Raw genomic sequence first — 22,146 nt, forward strand, 5'->3', positions numbered from 1 at the left:
CAGTATTGCCGATTAACGTCTAAAGTTTGCTGTAAATTCATCCCATCGTTCAAGTTTATTTATATGACCGCCTTGATATCAAAGGTACACAAAATCCGTCTGACTTTGAATGACTTTCCGTATATTTCAGGTTGATGCTTTTGCTATCAGTGTCTTAATCGTTCTTTGCAGTACTACATAATGTTGATGATGTTCTCCTTGATAACTTGCAAAATCAAGGCATTCACTAGATGACGGTAGTGAGTTTTTCAATGCGATCGTCATCTTGTGATCATCACGTAACACATAAATGACATTGGCATCGCTGTGCTGGAGACTTGACATCTCTATTTCTTCTGTACACCTTGCGTTCTTGACCAAATGCCGACTCATAACAACGATGTTTACAGGACAATTTTTCAGGTATGATGGGTTGATGTTGTCTTTATCGTCGTAGACGTTGACTCTGACCTGCAACCTTTCGGGACCTAACTGAAGGACACGCATGACTTCATCTTCCACCCAGTTCCTGTCTCCCGTGGCACAAATGATGTACACATCGTAAATTGATGGATCATTTTCTGCAAAAGAATGATACGAAATGTAAACCATTGTTTTCTCATTTACCTATGAGTGGTCTGGCCTGCAGAAAGCAGAGTAATAGTGAAGTGAAATGTCATTGATATTTAAATCGGAGTTCATCTGTGTCGATTAAATGTTGTTTAAGTTTGTGGGCCAAGTTATTAGAGAAAGTTTTTCGACTGAACACTCGAAGTATTCAGTCAAGATATCAGATATTATTCATTTTCTTACTGTGTAAGGAACAAAGGCCTATCTCTCTGTAAATTACACATTTCTGTTATTATTCTAATCGTGTTTGATTTGGGATACTTTACTTGCACTTGCTTGCAAACACGACAGTTGGTTGATACCATGATTGTTGTTTCGATTATATATCTCTCAACTTTCGGCAGTTACACTTGCAGTATGATCAGATGACCAATGTCAATGCATAATACGTACCGACATGGTAAATGTCAATCCCAAAATAAAGCAAAGTGGATAATTTCTTTTTAGATTTCCTAAATTCTAATCAGATAACATAAATATGCACCTTGTTCTTTAGTAATTACATCACGCTTGTTCGATAAATATTCATCTCTAGCCTCACCCGTTCTCCCTTCCTAGGAAGAACGTAATGGAACGGACAAAAAAGAAAGAAAAGAATAAAAAGGAAGGATTATTCCTGATTTCAGACAATTTTCGTCTTTTCCCTATTTATGATAGTTTGCAGTGTTTTCATTACTCCCGTGATGTCGAATTTTCAAGCATATCTTCAATCGCATGGTAGTACTTACTTGATACAAACCCTTATGAGTGTCCAGCGTCTGTTAACGTTCTTTGTTTGTTGGATGCTCTCTCTCTCTCTCTCTCTCTCTCTCTCTCTCTCTCTCTCTCTCTCTCTCTCTCTCTCTCTCTCTCTCTCTCTCTCTCTCTCTCTCTCTCTCTCTCTCTCTCTCTCTCTCTCTCTCTCTCTCTCTCTCTCTCTCTCTCTCTCTCTCTCTCTCTCTCTCTTGTTTGTTTTGTTTGTTTTAGTGCCTAATGTCCTGAATGTTGATAATTTTCTTAATATCACTTACATATTGTAGTCTTCCCTGTAACTTGATAATGTGAGGTACACCATTGCACTGTCTGGTAACTTTCCTAGTAGCAAACGGAAAATCCCTCTCATGACTGGCAAGTTCTAGAATGTGCAACATTCTTTCGTTTTCACATCCTTCGTGAGGTGACGGAAATGGACATAGTATCCCACACTTGTACACTAAATTCGGAAACTCTCTATTTGCCATGGCATTCACAAAGTTGTATAGTCTGCGCAGTAATGAAAAAGGGTTTGATCCAATCGTTGACGCAATTGTAATCTTGATCAAATGTTGCTCAGGAAGGTTTTCTACGAGTTCCATTCTGAATGAATATTCTCCATCGATGGTAAATCTACCGACATTACGGTACACTAAGGAAGTCTGGGATATTCCGATGCCCTTGGCCAACAAACGACTAAGGATTGAGTCTGGTTTAAAGTATCCAAAGTCAAAGTAGAACACTTTATCGGGTGTGATTGGACCAAGAGTTGCCGGGTCATCAGTGTATACTGGTCTCATTGATGGAATGACGTATTCTTCAGCAAAACCTGAAACGCCATGAGTCGACTTGCTAATCTTTCCTAATGGATAGATCAGGTCATATGCTTGCAGAAGCGTGACCATCACCTTCGCATCGGGGGCGAACGGTTTAAGAAGCCTTTTCAGCAGTATGTGATGAAGTATCCCACGCATTTCTAGCTGATTCCAATATACTGACATTTCCTTTCTCTTTCTCTCGTCCGGTATGTTGACGATAGTTTTCATTACATCAACAAGTAGTTGTGGGTCTAAGATGACAAACTGTCGCAGGACTGGGTCATTGTCAAGGTAAATAACCTCTCCAGCCTGATGGAAGAATCTCAGCATTCTTGTGAGTTCGTCTCTATCTTCTATTCCGACAAGGTCCTTGGCTATCTCTGCAGCGTACTCAAAAGTGGTGACACGTTTCTTTTTGTCTTTCTTTTTGTCTTTTCTCTCCTTGCCATATTCTTGAATGTTTATGTTAAGGAAGGGAAGAAACCTAGCCCATCGAATCGGATACGTGTCTTTGTCGTAGTTTTCCCGCAAAGAGGATAATACTCTTTGTCGCAAAATCTCCGTTCCATTCTCATTCGTTATAGAGTTTTCAATCGAAAACAATGGTGTGTTGTCGGTATTCAGTATCAAGCTATTGCAATACATAGCATTAGTATCAAATAGCTTTTCTTTAAGATAACTAGCTATCTCTTCTCTTACATCAGGTGAAACACTGTCCCTGTGTGTCCCTACCAAAATTATCGAAGGGTAGGAACACATTGCATGAGTGCACACAGAATGCAGCCAAAACAAAAGCCGTTTTAGTTGTTCGTCTCTGTTGTTACACAGTTTGAAATTAGGTAGCTTGAAAACTATCAGATAGATAGCCCGTGAAGCAATGAATACATGGTGAGTGTTATAGTAAAACTGTTGCCCTGCAAAGTCCCAAAGACTGAGAGTTACTGGTAGTGGCCTTTTTTCTGATTTAAGAAGTCTAACAAGAAGATGATGGTATACTTTGGCTGTTAAATTGACTCTCTTTAGGAGATATACGACTTCGACTCCTTTCTGTATTAGATGGAAAACGAGGTTACCAAAGAACCTTATGATTAAGTGCATTCTTTTGCTGGGGAAAAATGCAAAGAAAAGAAATTCGAGATTTGGTAAGAAAACTAAAAACAGAAACCTCTTCCGTGGTGTTGTGGATCCAAATATGTTTATATATTCCCGACCGAATTTAAATCCAATAATGAGGAATAGCACTGCGATTGTCAAAGTAAGGGCATAGAATGAAACATAATGACTTTCTGGAAGAAGTGTGTACACGTATGGAATACAAATAATAAACATAAATGACATTTGGATATTTGTATTCAGCATATTTGGATTCCAATATTTATAAATAATTGCACTTACTAACATACACACAAATGGATAGACACCCATTATTCTGTAAACGTGGTGTATTCTCTTATGAAGTACATCAATATTGTATGTTGTGTAAAAACAGAACAAGGTGGACATCGTTGTAAACAATAAGTACTTATAACCTAATCCAAAAGACATGCCGATCAAAAAGCCGATGACCTCAAAAGAGGTCAGCGTGAGACGATAATCTTCGCCTACACATATGCAATATGTGATATTACATATTGTAACGATGAAAGTGAAAAAAGCGACAAGATCAAAATCATATTTCCTCCATAAAAAATAACTTAATGTGCTTGTTAAGCAAAAGATAATGCTAAGAATGACCGTTATCAATGCACTTGTTGTGAGATCATTCGTCAGGATAAAGCAAAATGATATCAGAAATACATTGAAAAGATTTGAGCGCCAATGATCCCAGGTTATCGTGTGTGTAAATCGGCCAATGTTCTCTGCTATATACCATGATATGTTTTCCTCAAACTCATTTCGTCGATTATGAATGCGGAGCCAAGATTCGTTTACGCTATGGTACTCGCACGTAGTGGTCTCAATACCGGTAGTACTTCCTTCCCGAGGATCGAACTCGTCTCCCATTAGAGCTTTCCTTAAACTTGTTTTACCGACAGAACTATCACCAAGAATTTGAACTTTGAATTTATTCATTGGAAGATGACCGGATTTTTCCCCCTCTTCGTATAAGGTGTGAACAGGTTTTATTAGACCGATTTGTGATGTTTGTCTCATCGTTGAAGACCAAAGCATCGATTGCGGTACAACGGCTTCATTTGACACATGGCATGTTAAAAGTTCGACTTCTGTTCCGTCTTCTCCACTGTAAAAATAAACCGAGAGCTAGGATAGATCACCTTTAATACACCCTGTGATATTAAATTTCAACCATAGGGAATCACAATATCAATATATATAATCCATAATAGTAACTGTATCATAATCAACATTTTGATGTTGACTTCTGATAACCAAATTTAAGATTCTTAATATTTCAAATGGTTGAAGTGGCAATTAAAACATTATTATCGCAACTTACTGCTGATTAGAGGTTTGATGGGTTCATGGAAAAAACGAGACGGGGGGGGGGGGTTAAAGTTTTATACCTTCCCTAAGGGAAGGTTATGTGCTGTGCTGTGCTGTATGATTGTCTGGGTCACCGTTTCCTAAAAAAACTGATGGCTCGATTGAAATGAAATATGGTACACATTTTTGAGTTTAGTCAATTGCATGTGATAGTTAATATACTTCAGCAAGTAGAATGCTACGAGTGACTTTTAAATAAGCAGTATAAATCTCGCCCAAAAAACCATACCTATAAACCCAGCTTGTGCCCCCTAAAATTCAGTTCTGAACTCTAACTCAAATAAGACACAGTTCAACTGAAATATGATATGAGTATATTGAACTAGTTTAGGGAAATGATATGAAAAGTTCGAAATCGGCAACGGTTCTCATATTATAATCAAATAAATTAAAGTTACTTGGTATACCTTTTCTGTTCATTTTGTGGCAGGCTTGAGGTTCCTATGTTACCACTACACTTAGTCTTACCACGCTCTGTTTGATTCCTCGGTATATCAGTATCGTTCGAACATGTCCTATCTTCCGGCGTCTCTTCCTCGACTCTCCTCGCGTTTACTGCCTGCAAAAATATTTGATAACGATATTTCGGATCATTTCTCTTTACTTCAATAGTCTGTCACTGTGAGGAAAATTAAATTGTCTGTACCACTGATAATTCTCCCATTCAAATTACTAGAAACTTCTAGAAATCGATTTTTCCCCAATCCATTAATTTGTGGATTCTCAATTTTCTATTGAGGAGACCTCAAATTGTCAAAATCGGCAATAACGTGTCGTCGTCAATTGTCCTTAATACAGGTGCACCACAAGGATGCATTCTGTCCCCCACTTCTATATTCATTGTACACATATGATTGTATTTTCAGCCAATCAAGTACACCAATTAAGTTAGTCCGAGGCTAGCTGCTAGAACTTAGGATACTCTTCTTATATGATATGACAAGCGACCGAAGGTCGGTTCATCGAGGGTGGGTGTTCCGCCCTCATTCGGTCGCTTATCGTATCGGAAGAAATCCTAAAGGTCAGCAGCTTGACTATGATTTGAGTTCCCAGATGATACTACCTTGGAAGATCTTATAGAGACGAAAGTGCGTATCGTAATGAAATTAATAACCTCGTTAGCTGATGCTCAGAACATAGCCTTGATCTCCATGTTTCAAAAACAAAAGAAATGATCATAGACTTTCGGAAAAATAAATTCCAGCTAGAACCACTTGCAATCAATGGCAACCCCATAGAAATTGTGAACAGCTTCAAGTTCCTAGGATCTATCATTTATTTCGGACGATTTAAAGTGGGATAAGAATACTGATAACATCCTGAAAAGGGCACAGCAACGTCTTTACTTTCTGAGGCGGCTAAACAAGTTCGAATTAACAAGTCTTAGAGTACAATGGTTCAATTCTACAGAACATTCTTTTGAAAGTTTACCAACTTTTTCGATAACAGTTTGGTTTAGAGCCTCATCCGAAAGTGTTAAACTGAGGCTGGACAATATCATTTGACACGCATCTCTCTTATTTGTACGCTTGGGTCTTCTTCATTGTATTAATTCCGAGAAAAGCAACATTTCTTTACATTTCAAGCATAGCAGTTACATTTGAATAATATGTACAAAAAGTACGATTAAGATTAAGAATAAAAAAGAAAGTTGCAAATGCTGTATAAAAAAAACTAAATGAAACATGTGCTTTGAATAAAACACTTTTCAGCATCAAGTAATCACAAACTTGGGTAGTCAGTCTGTATAGAGAGTTTTAACATGTAGATTTCTTTTGTTATACCTATTCACAGGAATCAATATCTTTGGTGAAGTGATAACAGGTGCAAATATTTTCCTTGTTCCCTTGGAAATATTATGCGTGCTTATCAAGCATGTGACATTGTCTGTTGAAAAATTTATAAAATTCTACCTCCTTCTACAAAAAAAATAATTAATATTTGAAATCATCAAAACGTATCAGTGATGAAAGTACGATTCGAAAATGACTGACTGGCTGGCTGGCTGGCTGGCTGGCTGGCTGACTGACTGACTGACTGACTGACTGACTCAGTCAGTCAGTCAGTCAGTCAGTCAGTCAGTGAACGAGCGAGTGAGTATCTTTGACTCTATCATTACACGTTCTCCTTAGATTATCAAACATTAATTCATTGCATTAACTTTACCTGCGAATACCTTCTACGGACATTCAAGTCACTTCTTCTTTGTTTTCTAGATCTTTTTGGCATATTGTTCTCCTAGTGACCGACGTAGTCGAATCCAAAATTCGTTCCAAGTTAAAGGTAGAAATACAATTATCTGCAATGAAATAAACTGTAATGATTTTTGTTCTGAAACAATGATATATATAACTTCATTCTTGATGACCTTTTGACAAATATTATGTACTAAGTATCATTTGACAACAGCTGGTTACCTCCTGGGTATATTACTGGTGTTTCCTTTGCTTTTAACGAGACGCCCTTTTTAGTGTTGACAAGCTAGGATAGACAAAAACTAAAACTATTACTGTGGTGTGTAGCAGGTCACATAAATGGATGATTGCGGTGTTTTGGTGTTATTGTTACTCTTAATATGTTTGCCTCTATGACTAGCGCCATTGGTTTCTACAAGCTAAGACCTTGGTACACATGGTATAATGCTATAATCGACCTATAATTAAGGATAGTATATCAAATTTGTTTGTGGCATCTCTTGTCGAAAGTGGTCTAGCCATGGTATAATGGCCAATAACTAACTCACCGTAGTAGATAGCCTGTCTAGCTCTCACGATGATTAGCAATTTCAATTTCAAAATTGTTTGGTTTCGGTTACCCGACCCTAAACTTTGTTTTTTTTTATTCGAGAAAAAAAATAATAAAATAGCGAAAATTGTGAAGTCTCGCCAGAAATAGTGGATGCGGACACTGACATCAACTTAAAATGACAATATAAAACTGTTCTTCCAATCTGTAATGGCTGTACATCTGATAGGAAGATATAATCAACACAGAGACCATTTGGAAAATAATGGAAAACCTGAACTAGACACTCACACAAAAAAAGTAAAATAAAATAAAAAAATTACCTACCCCAGAACCACTCAAATTTTTTTAAGCCCCTCAGTATACAAAATGTAAGTATGAGCGGAGAAGAGTGTGTGCCAGGGCGAGAAATCCGAGCCACTTGTCTAATGCACCATTGATTTGTAATTTATGAAGGCCCATGAATCTTTGGTCGAAAATTAGCATATTAATAATTCATTTTGTATGAAAAATTTTCCGAGAACAAAAATGTCATGCGGTCTTGATTTTTACATATTGTTACTGAGTCATACATGTGATTCTCAGCTGATCAGAAGGTCGAAATATTTTACTTTTATTGCATTTCTGAATGAGGTCACACTAGTACTGTCGGATGTCACCAAGTGTACAATATAATGGACCGGGGTGTTGTGAAGTCTCGCGAGACATGACGTGGCACTTCAAATCGAAAGAGCAATGTATGTACAACTTTCTCCATAAAGCTGTGAAAACCATAGATCCTATATAATATTCAAAGGTCCATGATAGTTAACTAAACATATTGTGGCACAATACATTTCATGCATTTTCTAAATAATGAAAGGAGAAACCAAAATTCAAATTTTCTTTATATACATCACGGTCTTGCCTTTGAATTTTTTTAGTTTTCAAAAAATGAAAAGGGGCAATTATGGCGTATTACTTGTCTGTCAAGTAAACTGTATCATAGCTGCCTGTTTGTTACTTTCACTTCGATAATTCGACCATTTGGGTGCAGTCGATGTTGAATAATGGCAAATTCGTAGAATTAGGATCAAAGGTCATACTTCATGCATTCATACATAAATCATGTGTATTTTGTTGGTGTCGAACTATCGAACCTTGTCTAGTCAGCCATTCGTATCAACTTACTGAAATCAAATGTATAACTAATATGGCACCGATTTAAATCTCCAATCAAATCTTTCAAATGATTTGGATGCACTTACGAACAGTATAGTCTATAGGGGTCTACGGGGGAAAAAGAAATACACCCGACAAATTCATAGTAGAATAATCGAGCCATGTGTTCATCATAAACGTATATGTTGTTGTGTCAATTGTCGTCATGTTATTTTCCATATTCAAAATCGATCAAAACACTCGTCCACATTATGTCTGTGTAATCGATCAATCTGTTCAAGATCATGTGAATTATAAAAAGGCGCACCTTTCCAAAATAAAAAAGAATCAGCGACTTTCTCGCATGGTAGGAACAGATAAAATTTACAACGTGTAAAAACCAAAAGGTTTTCTTCATAAAGTGCCGTTTAATCAAACTATGGAAGATAAAGTTAATAATGTTACCTAACTTGTTTTAGAAACTGCATCTCTGGTAATAAGTTAACTCATTTTCGGTTTCAGTGGTTCCACACATAAATGTATGTGTTTTGTTACTTCCGTGTCATAGTATACGTCATTGCACATACATACCTTTACGTTTTAGAAGACCAAATCCGAAAAGAAACGCCTTTGTTTTCGTATTTCACCAGATTTCACCAGTTTGGTAATATAAATCAGTGAGACTGTGTATACATAGCGCCAATGGATTCGATAGCTATTCGATTCTTAGTAATACTGCAGTTGATGTGGAATGTGTTGATGTATGTATACGTCACTGTTGCTACATCACGTGATACGAAGAGTTGCGCCAGCCATTGTTAACGTGCCAAGTTTTCGGGGTCAACATATATGACTGTACAATAATATAAAGTAATAGATTTTCCAACAATATTCGTATTAAAAATCATATTCATTCAAATTTTGACTCCTTGGAAAGTGACGTCATGGGAACATTACGTTTAGTAATAAGGCATTTACCCTGAAAATGGATTCAAATGGAAACTTATTTGTAGATTGATGCGAGTACATATGCCTTTGTCGGGCAAAAAATGATGCACAATGAATATTCATGACTCCTAAGTGCTTATTACCTTCAGTTAAATAGGTATGAATATTCATGACGCCTAAGTGCTTATTACCTTCAGTGAAATTGGTATGAATATTCATGATTCCTCAGTGCTTATTACCTTCAGTTAAATAGGTATGAATATTCATGACGCCTAAGTGCTTATTACCTTCAGATAAATAGGTATGAATATTCATGATTCCTCAGTGCTTATTACCTTCAGATAAATATGCATGAATAGTCATGACTCCGAGAAAATTATTGATGTGAAATCATGAAATGACTCGCAAGAACTTAAACTTTATTAAACTGCCTGTATTTCCTGGAATGGCATTCCCCTTTAAAACTGATGTTAATGAAGCACACATGACAAAAGTTTAGTAGTAGAAATGGTATTCACCATGACTTTTAATTCAGAATTGAATTGCTGCAAAGTTTTCTTTACATAACCCTCTTGATGTTCACACACTTCCTTATCTTCTACTATACACTGCTTCTCATGGACGTTGAATGGAATTTGTCACAAACCTATCATGAATTATCAGTTTCAACAAGTTTTGATGCAAAAACGATTTTTTTTCAAGGATGTTTCAGGATTTCATTAAAGTCACATGTTCAAGGAGTGTGGGCCTATCAATCATAGACTACAATGAGAATGACAAGATCACATCTCATTTTTCAAAATTTACCACACTGAGCTCTTAGTAGATATATGCATATACAATAAACAGTAAAGTGTTTCTGGCCAAGACATTTTCGCTCAGGCTTTGCTGAGCTGCCTCAGTTCAAATGAAACTGCTTAGTGTATATATTATAATCTATTGGTCAACCTAGAACTTTGCACCAAGACTAGGTGCTGATGGCAAATGATGTAGATTTACCACTAGCCTAGGATCACATTCATGTCAAGCAGTTTAGCTGTTTCCCTGTAGTGCATGGACACTCACGCTACAACATGAAAGAACTTGCAAGGTAAAGATCTAATATGTACCTCACATACATTGCATTCCAATATCTTGTACCAAGAAAAACTTCACTGTATTGCTAGTGTTTTACTTTAGTTTTGCTGTTAGTTTCTCGGTTGATACACATTTTAATATGTAGTTATTTCAACATGTTAGACAAGCATTTATAATGAAGTGTTATGTTAAAGGGTTATATAGAGAAAATAGGTTTGTTATTGTATTATTAACTTGTATGATGGCCTAATGAAAGATGCAGACACCAAGATTTGCATATATCAGAAGAAAAAGTATGGATGGGTAGAGTTTGACATTATGGGGACAAGGCAATTTTAACAGTGCTTAAATGAAGGCAGTTTGGCAGTCAGGAATTGTGACAATTATAAATTATAAAATGTAGGTTCCAGTTTTCAAATATTCTTATACTTTTGTTTTTAATTTTCAAAGATGTGGTGATACATTAAAACCCTCTCTAAAGCCTGATACACTATATATAAGATGTAATTACATAGAGTTCAACAGAAACCAAGCCAGTAAAGGGTAAACTAAAATATAATTATAAGAAATGAAATGGAAAGCTGCCAGAGGAGGAATTTATTTTGATTAAGTAAAAATAAGGTAGAGCAAGAACATAGTTGCACTGTTTTGTGTTGATTTGTTCCAAACAAAAGTAAAAAGACATAGCAATTTAATAATTCAATCAATTTGGGGTATGTCAATCAGCTGAACAATAATTTAGGGCGGTAAGAATCTTTATTCCAATATTCAAATAATTCAGTGTTTCTTCTTTATTAGGTTCTGCATTATCTTATCTAACAATGACAATATTTGTTCTCCTTATAGTAAGTTACACATCACATTAACATTGGATATGGTAGTTGTCCAACACACTGGCGTTTTGATGTGATATACAATTGTACAGCATACCAAACATACTGTATTCTCTTGTGGAAATAAAAATACCAACTTATAAATGTACATTCTAATAGCACAGTATGTTAAGTTTTGTAATGGCTGTATATTGTGAAAACAACACATGCCCTTAGAGAAAGAATTGTAAGACTAAAGAGTTTTTGGAGTCAGTGTCGTTTCATCATGACGACGCTTCCTGTTCAACTTCTTGTTGTTGGGGAGGAGGTGGTGCGACGTCAGATGCCTGCATTGCTGGTGTGCTGATGGGAAAAGAAGGAAGGGGTGCTGGTCCTGGGATGGTTGATGGTGCAGACACTATTCCTACAGGTGCCGGAAGTGGGACACTGGGTGGTGGTATGGTGAAATTGGCTGGGAGTGTTGGGGGTGGAACTGACATAGATGTTGGGAGAGAAACAGGCGGATGTGTATACAATGGTGCTGTTCCTGAAAGATTTAGTAATGACTCTGGTGGAGGCATGGATACATTTAAATTTGGCAGCCCTGGTATGTTTGGTAAACTCACCGGCACTGAAATGAGAAAGAAGATGAAAAGTATTAATACCATTTAAAAGCCAACTTGTATGAGTGCACCTTTAATGACCGAAACATGGAGGATTTCTACTCTGACTGCACTGTTTACATGTATGTCTCATTGATGCTGAGGTGTGCACATCCACAAGTGTCATTATTTATTTTCATATTCTAAGCTTGAGCAGGTATAACTATATATTTCCCAATATTTCGTTTTTTTCTCAGCTCACAAATATTTGTGACTCGATCATTTAATCTCTAAAAGTCTAACAATGTCATGTATTTTCCTGACATTAAATACGGAAAGCATTGGAAAATACGAATTATCGTTTTACTACTGCCATAGGTGATGGAACCAAGAGGATATTGAAGGAAAGGAAATCAAACAACAGTTTAGGGATAAAAGTAAAATCATTTAACATGAGATTTTCCTATAAATTATTTCAGTGCAATGACTAACGACAACTATTGCAATATATCATACTCGCCAAGTATTCATTTCCTACTCAATTCTATTTTTTGTTACATTTTTGAAATTTCATGTTAAAACGAGTAATCTTCACTGGACAAAAAATGTCAAATCAATACTTTTATTGTTGGCATATGTTTACATAAATTCCTCTGCAATTATTAAAATGGAAACCTTTTGAATTTGACAAAGTAAGTTATTTCATTTAGGAAATATTTAGAATACAAACTGTTTTTTTACAATTTTTTTTACAATTTTTAATCTTTTATAGTAGTTATTAGGCAATCAGTAGGCAAGATACAACCAAGTTTCACAGGTTTCTCGCATATGTTCCTCATCAAAATACCGATAAATTCAGAAGTACACACATATCCTTCTCATTATATTAGGGTTAAATTATATAAATTATAGTTTTATTCTTTTGACAATATATAGTACATGTGTGCCTCCAGTCTTTGATAATAGATTTATAATAATATTCATGAATAATCAAAATGCATATTTGGAAATTAAATATGTGTCGAGACATGTTACATGTTTGTTTTGTGGAATATTATAAAACAAACAGAATAGTCACAATAAATTACCTGCATACATGAAATTACTTGCATTAGTTGGGGACAAAGTGTTAAAGTTGATTTGACATTCCATTAGAAATGACATTTCATTTGATTTGGACATCAGTCCTTACCTACTAAAAATCCTGCTAATTTCATTTTTTTCATACTGGAATGTCTCAAATGAAATGAGGCATTGATTTTTTGGTAAAATTTAAACCATCCAGTCAGATAGGAGAAAATTAGAAGGTGGGTGTGGTTATTGGTTGTTTGTTTGTTAGTATTGACACATGTTTCTCTGTTGAAAGGAAATTATCAATTAAGCCTGGGTCCATGTGCTGATACAATTTTTTTTTATTTATGGTGTTTCCTCAAGTATTTTATCAGGATGACCACACAAGATGATATGACAAGATATGGAAATTTGTGTTATTTTACTTCCTTTCCTCACTGTTACCTGGTTCCTGATCCTTACCAAAACACTACCCTGTTTTTTCTCATTAATGAAAACCAGAGCATTTACAACGATATGCAAAATGATCAAAAATGTTGATGAACTTGGCAGATCAAATTGATTTAAAAAGGTTATAAAGTACAAGCAGTTCAAAGGATGATTGTTGACAGATTGAATACTCAATGCTAAAAACTTTGAACTTTGAACTTTATAACCTACATAAATCAATATGTAAAGTTTTGCCTTATGAAGGCCCTGGATATCCTACCAGTCTATTTTCCTCAAGGGAGAGAGTAGGGGGTGTTTAACCCACACTCACCAGGTGGAGTCATCTGCATTGGTGCCATATTAGGAAGCATTGGTGTCCCGCCAGTAGTGACTGGCAAGGTTCCACCAACACCAGCCTGGGTAGCTGTTGGTATTACTGGTATGGTAGGTGTACCACCAGCAGTCAGAGGACTAGTTACTCCAACGCCAGGAGGTAGACTCCCTGATGTTGTTGTGCCTAAAGCTAACGCTGACATTCCGGCATCTATTCCTGCTGTTGACGTGTGCTGTGGTGAACCTGACAATGAAACCTGTAAACATACATGAACAAAACAAGATATTAACACATGGAAATATTGTTTGCATAAAATCACACTAATACACAAATACATTGAAATATCAAATCCCCCTTTTGAAATTTGTCACCATTTTCACTGATGATATACTAGTATCTTCTGCAATATTATCTCTGAAAATATGTGGCATGTGGCACTAAATTATTTGGTGAACAGTAATCATCATCAGTTTGTCCTGAGAAAGGCAAGAGTCACGTTACCGAAACGTAGATATGAACACTTGCTTGTGTATCAAAGAGCATTACAGTATTACTAAATTATTTGGTTTATGAAGTGTCATCAATGTTAAAAATATTTAATGATATAATGAAATAATCATACAAGCCTATAAGAACCTGGGTAACTAAGACTAGAATGTGTGTGGTAACAAAAACAATATTGATATTTTTATTAACAGAATGAGCCTACTTGTCCCATGATGCACTATTCAAAATGGTGGCTTTGCAAAGCGTGATTTTGACCTACCTCTGAGAAGCCATCAGGTGGCGGGGATGATGACATTGGAAGAGGCTGAACTGGTGGACCAGGTGTTCCTTGGACTTGTGTGCCATCATTTTCAAATTGCTTTGTTGGAATTCTATGCAAATATCCATATCCAATACCACAGCCAAGACTAGAGAGAGAGATTACAAGGGAAATATATTATTGATGAAGGTAAGCCATCTATTTAATCTTCATGGCTCAACAGAGAGATACCACTAATGTGAGGACATAGTATTGAATTATGGGCCTTTAGATGAATTTGTTAAGTAAATAGGGATCGGCCCTACCATAGTATGATGACCAAAAAACTGAAAACCAGCGCTTGAAAGTATTAAATGCACCGACTTTGGTAATGACGTAAGATTGCACAACTGATTCCAATAAATTGACTCTGGTAAAATAGCCAAAGTTTCAAATATTCACAGATAATCTTCATCAAGGTACGGTCTAAAAATGAGTGAAGTTAGCCGACCGGATCATAAAAGTCTTTACTTTAAAGAGGCAAGTTATACATGATGCTATTGAGAAGTTTAAATGGTTGACTGGTAGAGTTATTCAATGGACATACCTAAAACAAAGAACACTACCCATGTCTCATGTCAATAACCTTCATCCCATAGCCTCTGAACTGCTCTGTTAGGCCAGTTTGTAAAATGTACATGCAAGTCCTTACCTTCCGTCACCTCCCCAGTTTGAATTAGGAGTAAGAGAGACTTCTCTAACACCGTCAGTTTCTATATTGTAGACATATAACTTTAGTGGTCTACCTTCATGGGATTCTATCAGAGAAAACAGATCTTCAGACTGCAAAGGAAAAACGTCTATATCAGTTTGTGTTTAGGTTGACTAGAACCATGTTTTTCGTAATGGTCAAGTTGGTAAAATCTACCTAGGTTCTCCAGTCATTATAGTAACCAGGGTTCTCCACTCTTTGCCTAGACAACAACAGTAGTTATATACCTGTTGACTTGGGTTGATAATGGAATTGGAGTGTGTTAAATGACATTTGTAGATGATGCAATAGAATGGGTACGGTTTATCTAATTAAGATAATTTTTGCTTACCTCGTGTAGAACAGAGTCAGCACCAATGATATAATCAGAATTAGATCTAAGGCCTGCATAATCAGCTGGTGAATTAGGTTGAACATCCTGTAATGATTACAATAAGTCAAGTTTTGAATAAGACAATTAATCCTTCTCAGAAGAAAATTAGTTTTAATCTGGCGTGATAATTTGAAGCATTCAAGTCATTATATATCACTGAAGACTCAAATCATATGGTGATCAATCTTTTACCTTCACTGCCATAATTCTTTGGCACCAACTTCCCACCACTGTCAATTCTGCTACCAGTATTGAGACTTTCAAGTGAAGATTTAAGACATACCCTTCCAAGGCAGCTTATTTATGACGGTATTCATATAGTAAACCACCAGTGAGCATCCTTTGATGGCTACTAGGCACTACATAAATCTTTCTATCATATCATGTCCGTAGAATATCTTCTTGTTTGACAATAATGATACAAACATACATGTAAATGTTTGTATCATCGCTGTACAACACCGTGTGGGTTGACACAAACTTACTAAAACTACTACATATACATGCACTTACCATAACATGCCATACATTTTCATTTGCACCTTCAAATGAACAGAATCTGATGCTGACACCTAAAAGACCTTGTCCTCCCCATGAATTGGTAGGTGTTAACACAACTTCCCTGGTGCTGAGAGACTTACTGCTGTAAACCATCATCCTAACTGGTTTCTCTATGTTAGACTTTAAGATTTCTTTAAGTGTGTCATTATCTTTATCCTGTAAGGTAACACAACCAATTAATCATTACATCAAATACAATCTATTCAGCAAATGTTACTCAATGAATCAAATGTTAGTCAATGAATCAAAATGTTAGTCAATGAATCAAAATGTTAGTCAATGAATCAAAATGTTAGTCAATGAATCACGTTATGCAATGAATCAAATGGTATGGAATGAATCAATTGTTACTGAAAGAATCATGTTACTCAGCGAGTCACACATTACACAATGAATCAATTGTTACACAAAGAATCATGTTACTCAATGAATTATTACATAAACCAATGGGTCAAACTGCAGCAAATGTTATATGCACTCTGGCAAGGTTTTGTGTAAAATACTATGAAACACCACGAGGTGAAAGTGCAATTTTGGCATAACTGGGGTATTTGCAGATGTAGTGCTTAGATCATTCTCTGTAGTCATACCTTCATGAGATTCTCAAACCTTAGCTACAGCACTGTTGTGATTCCAGAAGAAATTTTCTGATGATGTACATAGAAACCATAATACAATGTTTTGTAAGTTATAGCCTGAAATTCAGTTGCGATACAAGATCCATATTGCATAGAAATGCAATGAGATCACACAAAACAAACACATCCACTTACCAGTCTTTGGTTGCCAATAGCAACAATAAAATCAAAGAATGCTTCTAACCCAGCCTTGTGCCCCGGGGAATTTTCTTGTACCTATGAAGAAAAAATAAGACACATCCTCATCACTTGAAGTTACAATAATTACTCAAGTTGGCCATGAAAAGTTGAATACTGGTGTGTGTTTTTCTGTCATAACATACACTCCCTGACTTTGTTTGACTTTGATAATAAAATGTCATTTTCTCCTTTTACATAGCACTCCATATCAGGTTTCATAACAAAACAATCGTTGAATTATGTTCATGAGTTTTTTGGAAATTCACACTTGATGCATCGTTGCAAACCACAGCCTGTTTTCCGGCAATGTTCTTAATGAGCCTCCCACATTTATTTCGAAATGTAGTGGTAGAAACAATAACTCTGGTTTGCGAGAATGACTTGATGGGACCCAAAACACACTATTATTGTGCATGTGCACTACAATGCCAGCAGATATGCTTAAAATTGAATTTAATGAATACTTCATGACTGTGATATCACATTAGAATAATATTTATTACATAATTTCAATAAATAACATATCACTATATATTCTTTATGTAAATAGACCAAACAACATAGTCAGAATATCTCCAGTCTGGTAATTTCTCAAGGCATTATAGAAATAAGTCTAAAATGGTATAAACCATATTTGTATTGTGAAACATAGTAGTATTCTATAAGTCTATTAGTACCATATGGTATGGATATGCCTGATTATATGACACGTATGGCTGATTGAATATCAAGAAAACATTGACTGTTGCATTGAAAACCAATGTTTGTATAAACAAAAGTTTAGTCAGTTGTCTGAAGAACAGTACCTGAAGTAACCCACCACATGTATGTCACTGTTCAAATGTGTTTATGATGTTACATTTCATCTATGTCCCCTCTCATTCAGTTATAATATTATCAAACCTAACAAGAACTAAACTGAAAGGCTATAATAGCAAATGTTAATTTATAAGGTCAACACCCACCCACACCCCAACTAACAATTTAGCAATAGCATTTTGTAGGCTATTATCTTTCAATATTAAATATTAGCCTGTGAGATTCTTTTACTAAGTTTTAGTTGCAACATCATTTTAAAATTATTTCTGATCTCTATATTTTTTTGATGATTGTCCTGTGCATTGGGAAAGACAGAACTCATGCCAAGAACTTTCTTTAGTTTTTACTTTGTATTTTTTAAAGATATTAACAGCTAAGATCATTAGATGAGGTAATGTACCATACACTACCCCAAATTTGGTCTTCCCCTATCTCGTAGAAGTGTGGGGACCTCGCATGGAAATGTACTTTTTATCATTTGGACCTACAACAAAATAAGCTGCCTTGTTAGACATTGCTCCTCTAGTCATGGTGTATATAGTCGGTCCCCTTACATACAAACTATAGCTTCTATGAATGACATTCATGGAATAAAAGCAATGTTTAAAGTGGATACTCATACTGAGGACTTCAGGAGTGTTTGATCTAGTCTAGTTATTGTGGTTCAAGTGACTATGTACAAAAATGTACCTTATGAACAGGCTAGGTGTCAGTCACACAGTAATAAGTCAGTTCAGTGTGTTGATCCAGCTGTTGTCGGTCGGCCATGATGGAAGTCCAAATAAAAATTAAAACTTCATATTTATTACTGAATCTGAAGTGCAATTTTATCTAAACTTCCAGAGCTGACAGCAGACAACTGCTGAATCAACACACTGAACTAAACTGTGGAAGTACATAGTGACTGACACCTACATGTAGCTTGTATGCAGATCAAGTTGGGACACAATTCAGACTTTCTCCTCTTCCTTCCAAGGTGTAAGGTTAAGTAAGAGGAGAAAGTCACAATCGATGCCAACATACCCGTCTGAAAGTAGGACTAATTGATAGCACACATGTAATGGAGCTAAGAGCTGTAATACACCAAACGTTCCATTCTATGATTCATTCACCCTAAGGCCTTACACACCTCAAACCAGTACATACATGTACACCATGCAATGGATGTTTGGGTGACGAAATTATGAAATGTTTACATGCAACTTGCCTTGACAAGTTCGTTCATTATATGCCCTACTTAAATAACACAAACAATGTCAACTTAATACAAACACCGTGATTTCTTTGTTATCGACCAAAAGTACATATTTGTCCAATGTCCACGTAACAAATCGAAGTCCGCTCAAACTGCCCAAGCAACATCCATTACAGCATTAGATGATTCTAACGACTAACGTTGCCATGCATTTCGTTGGACAGATCATGTCATTGTGCATATTTGGTATTTAGTATTTGTACACAAATATAAGACTTATCCCTGCTAAAAAAAATCAACATTACTTTAAATGGGTTAATACTATGGGTTTGCAAGGTTTTATTTGCCGTATCCACATGCTCAAAATGAAACGTGTGCACGGATTTCGAAATGAACACACATTCGACCGACAGTCACATTTGTGGCAAAATAATTTGCCATTACCTACCCTTAAGACGTGATAGCCCTCGCTACCACCCCCTGGCACCTCCGTGCTTGCAGAACCACCCATGGTTCTGCTCCTCCAGTGAGTAATTAAAAGTTTCTCTGTGGATACACACCAATCACGAGAATGTGTCTGGCCGACCAGCTGCTAGACTCAAAGATGGCGTCCTACAAACATACGTGGCATGCGCTAAGGATCTTGGGAAAGGTGAAAGGTCACTGACTCACGGACTTTCCACTGGCAAACATTTCCAATAACTAACTTTATTTTGCTATTTTTAACCAATATGTCTAGCTTCTTGCATCGAAAGTTTAGCGAAATTAATCCAATTAATAAATCAAATCGATAGCTTGATTTGAATGTGCTCAGATAATTACATAATGTGATTTACAATAAAAGAAAAGTATATTTCGTCTTCTGTTCGTTCATCTCGTGCAGAATTTTAAAAAACAAAAAAGGCCATATCTTCCATATACTCCTATTCTCTCGTTACGTGATGGAATTTGCTGTAAATTGTTTTAAATCTGCACTAGCTGCAACTGGAACGTTTATTATTTCTTTGAAATGTTTTGTTATATATTATAACTTTTAGCTGTATACACTAGAAATCTAATCAATTCTTTTTATAAGACCAACTTTTAGTGAATATACATTTGGTTATTTGATGAAAAAAAATGTCCCAGTTGCAGTGCATGCAAGCATAGACAGGGGAGAACTCCATTGTGTAGGATTTCTTCACCACTGAATATGGTTTGTATAGTTAGTTATAATTTATGAATAGGAACTTTTAAAAAATAACTAACACTCGAGTCATTCAGAAACGCTCTGATAACGGAAATGTGATAAACCTACTGTGAATGTACCTTGTCTTTCTTTATTAAACACATTTTATAGAAATAAAACACATTTCACCTTATATATATGATTCCTTATTTAAACACTATTGGTTCATTATTGTCAACTTCAAGCTGTAGGAATTCGCTCAAGGGGATAAAAAATGAACATGACAGCTGATCATGAAGAGAGTCAAGTTTCATCATGCCATTTCATACACAAACATTGATACTTTTTATTCTAAATAGTACTAGTAGCTACGTCATAGCAGCTACGTCATAACATTTCGCTACTAGAAACAACTGAGATATAGATAGTGCAGTGACTTTATCCCATTTATTCGATAGCTAGCAAAGACTTCAGACCTCTGAAGATCGTTCAAATCGTAAACGAACAACAAGGCGAATGTGGGGTAACTCGGCGTCGTACATTTACCTATACTAGATCGTACACATGTTAATCCAATTGTAAACCATATCAATGAGAAACCATATGTTCATACATACAGATGGTGAGATCATTGTAAGTGAATCAGGTACAGTAACGAAAAAGAGGACAAAGAAAAAGATCTAGACGGATTGAAATAAGTCCAGATATTTGCTTGGGTCAGCGGTTTAAAAAGCAAACGTTGAAATTAAAAATAGCAGGACTTGGTCTTTATATTCTTGAAATGTGTTTCCAAAGGTGTAGAAAGGTGAGTCCGGCAAATGGGCTGAAAAGAAAAATAGGAAAAAATAAACGAATATCAGAACATGTTAAAGGCAACATTTAGTTAGGGCATAGACAGTGGAGGGGAGACTGTCTATGGTTAGGGACATAGGTCACGTGACTGTGACATCTCGTAAGACCCGCGTCAAGTCACAAGGTAAATCGCATTGTTACTGGACAGTGATAGGGTTCTTTTGAGTTGCAATTGAACTACAAAACACTAAGTTTGTATGATGTCTTCTCATCCAACCCTGATATGTAAGATATGTAGAGTTTGGCATCAAGTTAATCTGGCTCATATCACTATATGAAAATTCACGAAAATGGTAAATAGCGACAGGAATGGTAATTGACTGATGGGAACGAATAATTTTTCTTCATCTTGCCTAAAAAACAACATGTAAATAAAGAAATCGGTTTTAATCTGTACTATATTTATGCTGATATTCTGAGAGAAAAAAGTAATATCATTATTTAGATTCATGCGCTATATTAGTAAAACCGTCATGTACAATCACAAACCCTAGAGTGTGACTCTCTCTACAACGTACGTCAGTGGCACAATATAGTTAACGAGATGGAAAACAAAAACATATTCTGAACCGTGACACCATATACAGGGCCCTGACCATATACTCATCATGCTATAATCATTACCTCACACGACATTAGCTCACACAATGAGCCATTCTACTTATATTTGCTTTGGCAACTACGTCTCGGCTGTTGCCGTCTTGGAGTTGCTGGTGGTTCATCCGTTGTCGCCGATTTGTACATCCGGGTCATTCTGCAGTCGGTTAGAAGCATCTTACCTAAACAAAACACAAAAGACATTTTAAGTGTAAAATTCAAAATGTTAACATGAATGGCCTGTGAGAGCCACTGTAATATGATGTTTATGATATTAATGGACATCAACTAAGCCTTTAATTTTGTGGTGAAAAATTGACCCGTAGTTCATCCCCCACAACTGCACACATAGTAGTCTTTGGTAACCATCATATTTGTATTTGTCGCTGTGAATTAATTTTACCAATAAATCATACAGAATGAA

General features: G+C 36.0%; 2 protein-coding genes across 5 annotated transcripts in view; both read right to left on the minus strand.

Moving 5' to 3' along the window:
- Positions 1 to 9,274, minus strand: part of LOC144450470 (uncharacterized) — a 10,091-nt gene extending 817 nt beyond the window's left edge. The window contains exons 1-6 of one of the 4 annotated variants that reach the window (XM_078141081.1): positions 9,141 to 9,274; positions 6,831 to 6,963; positions 5,072 to 5,223; positions 1,620 to 4,401; positions 1,094 to 1,163; positions 1 to 560 (exon numbers count right to left, since the gene is read on the minus strand). The exon at positions 1 to 560 is cut by the window's left edge and continues 817 nt beyond it. In XM_078141081.1, coding sequence (XP_077997207.1) covers positions 127 to 560; positions 1,094 to 1,163; positions 1,620 to 4,401; positions 5,072 to 5,223; positions 6,831 to 6,893 — 3,501 coding nt within the window. In that variant the 5' untranslated portion in view covers positions 6,894 to 6,963; positions 9,141 to 9,274 and the 3' untranslated portion in view covers positions 1 to 126. Of the gene's footprint in view, positions 561 to 1,093; positions 1,164 to 1,619; positions 4,402 to 5,071; positions 5,224 to 6,830; positions 6,964 to 7,736; positions 7,827 to 9,140 lie in introns of those variants that run through there. The other 3 variants (XM_078141082.1, XM_078141084.1, XM_078141083.1) reach the window with 3 other exon arrangements.
- A 744-nt stretch (positions 9,275 to 10,018) lies between these two features.
- On the minus strand, positions 10,019 to 19,711 carry LOC144450517 (Golgi reassembly-stacking protein 2-like). The gene is made up of 8 exons (XM_078141161.1): positions 19,554 to 19,711; positions 17,047 to 17,127; positions 16,226 to 16,429; positions 15,671 to 15,757; positions 15,280 to 15,410; positions 14,589 to 14,736; positions 13,820 to 14,078; positions 10,019 to 12,017 (listed from the first exon to the last, which is right to left on the minus strand). Exons 1-8 carry the CDS (start codon positions 19,614 to 19,616, stop codon positions 11,671 to 11,673), a joined length of 1,320 nt encoding a protein of 439 aa, XP_077997287.1. The 5' UTR covers positions 19,617 to 19,711; the 3' UTR covers positions 10,019 to 11,670.
- Between the last annotated feature and the right edge of the window lie 2,435 nt (positions 19,712 to 22,146).

The sequence above is a fragment of the Glandiceps talaboti genome, chromosome 20, assembly GCF_964340395.1.
Source record: "Glandiceps talaboti chromosome 20, keGlaTala1.1, whole genome shotgun sequence".
Taxonomy (NCBI): Eukaryota; Metazoa; Hemichordata; class Enteropneusta; family Spengelidae; genus Glandiceps; species Glandiceps talaboti.

Excerpts from the sequence above, each read along its gene's own strand:
- LOC144450517 (XM_078141161.1), bottom strand. The coding sequence starts at position 19,616 with ATGGGTGGTTCTGCAAGCACGGAGGTGCCAGGGGGTGGTAGCGAGGGC. Across the intron at positions 14,737-15,279 it reads AACTGGGGAGGTGACGGAAG|TCTTGGCTGTGGTATTGGAT; the intron begins GTAAGGACTTGC and ends CTCTCTCTCTAG. Across the intron at positions 14,079-14,588 it reads CACCTGATGGCTTCTCAGAG|GTTTCATTGTCAGGTTCACC; the intron begins GTAGGTCAAAAT and ends GTATGTTTACAG.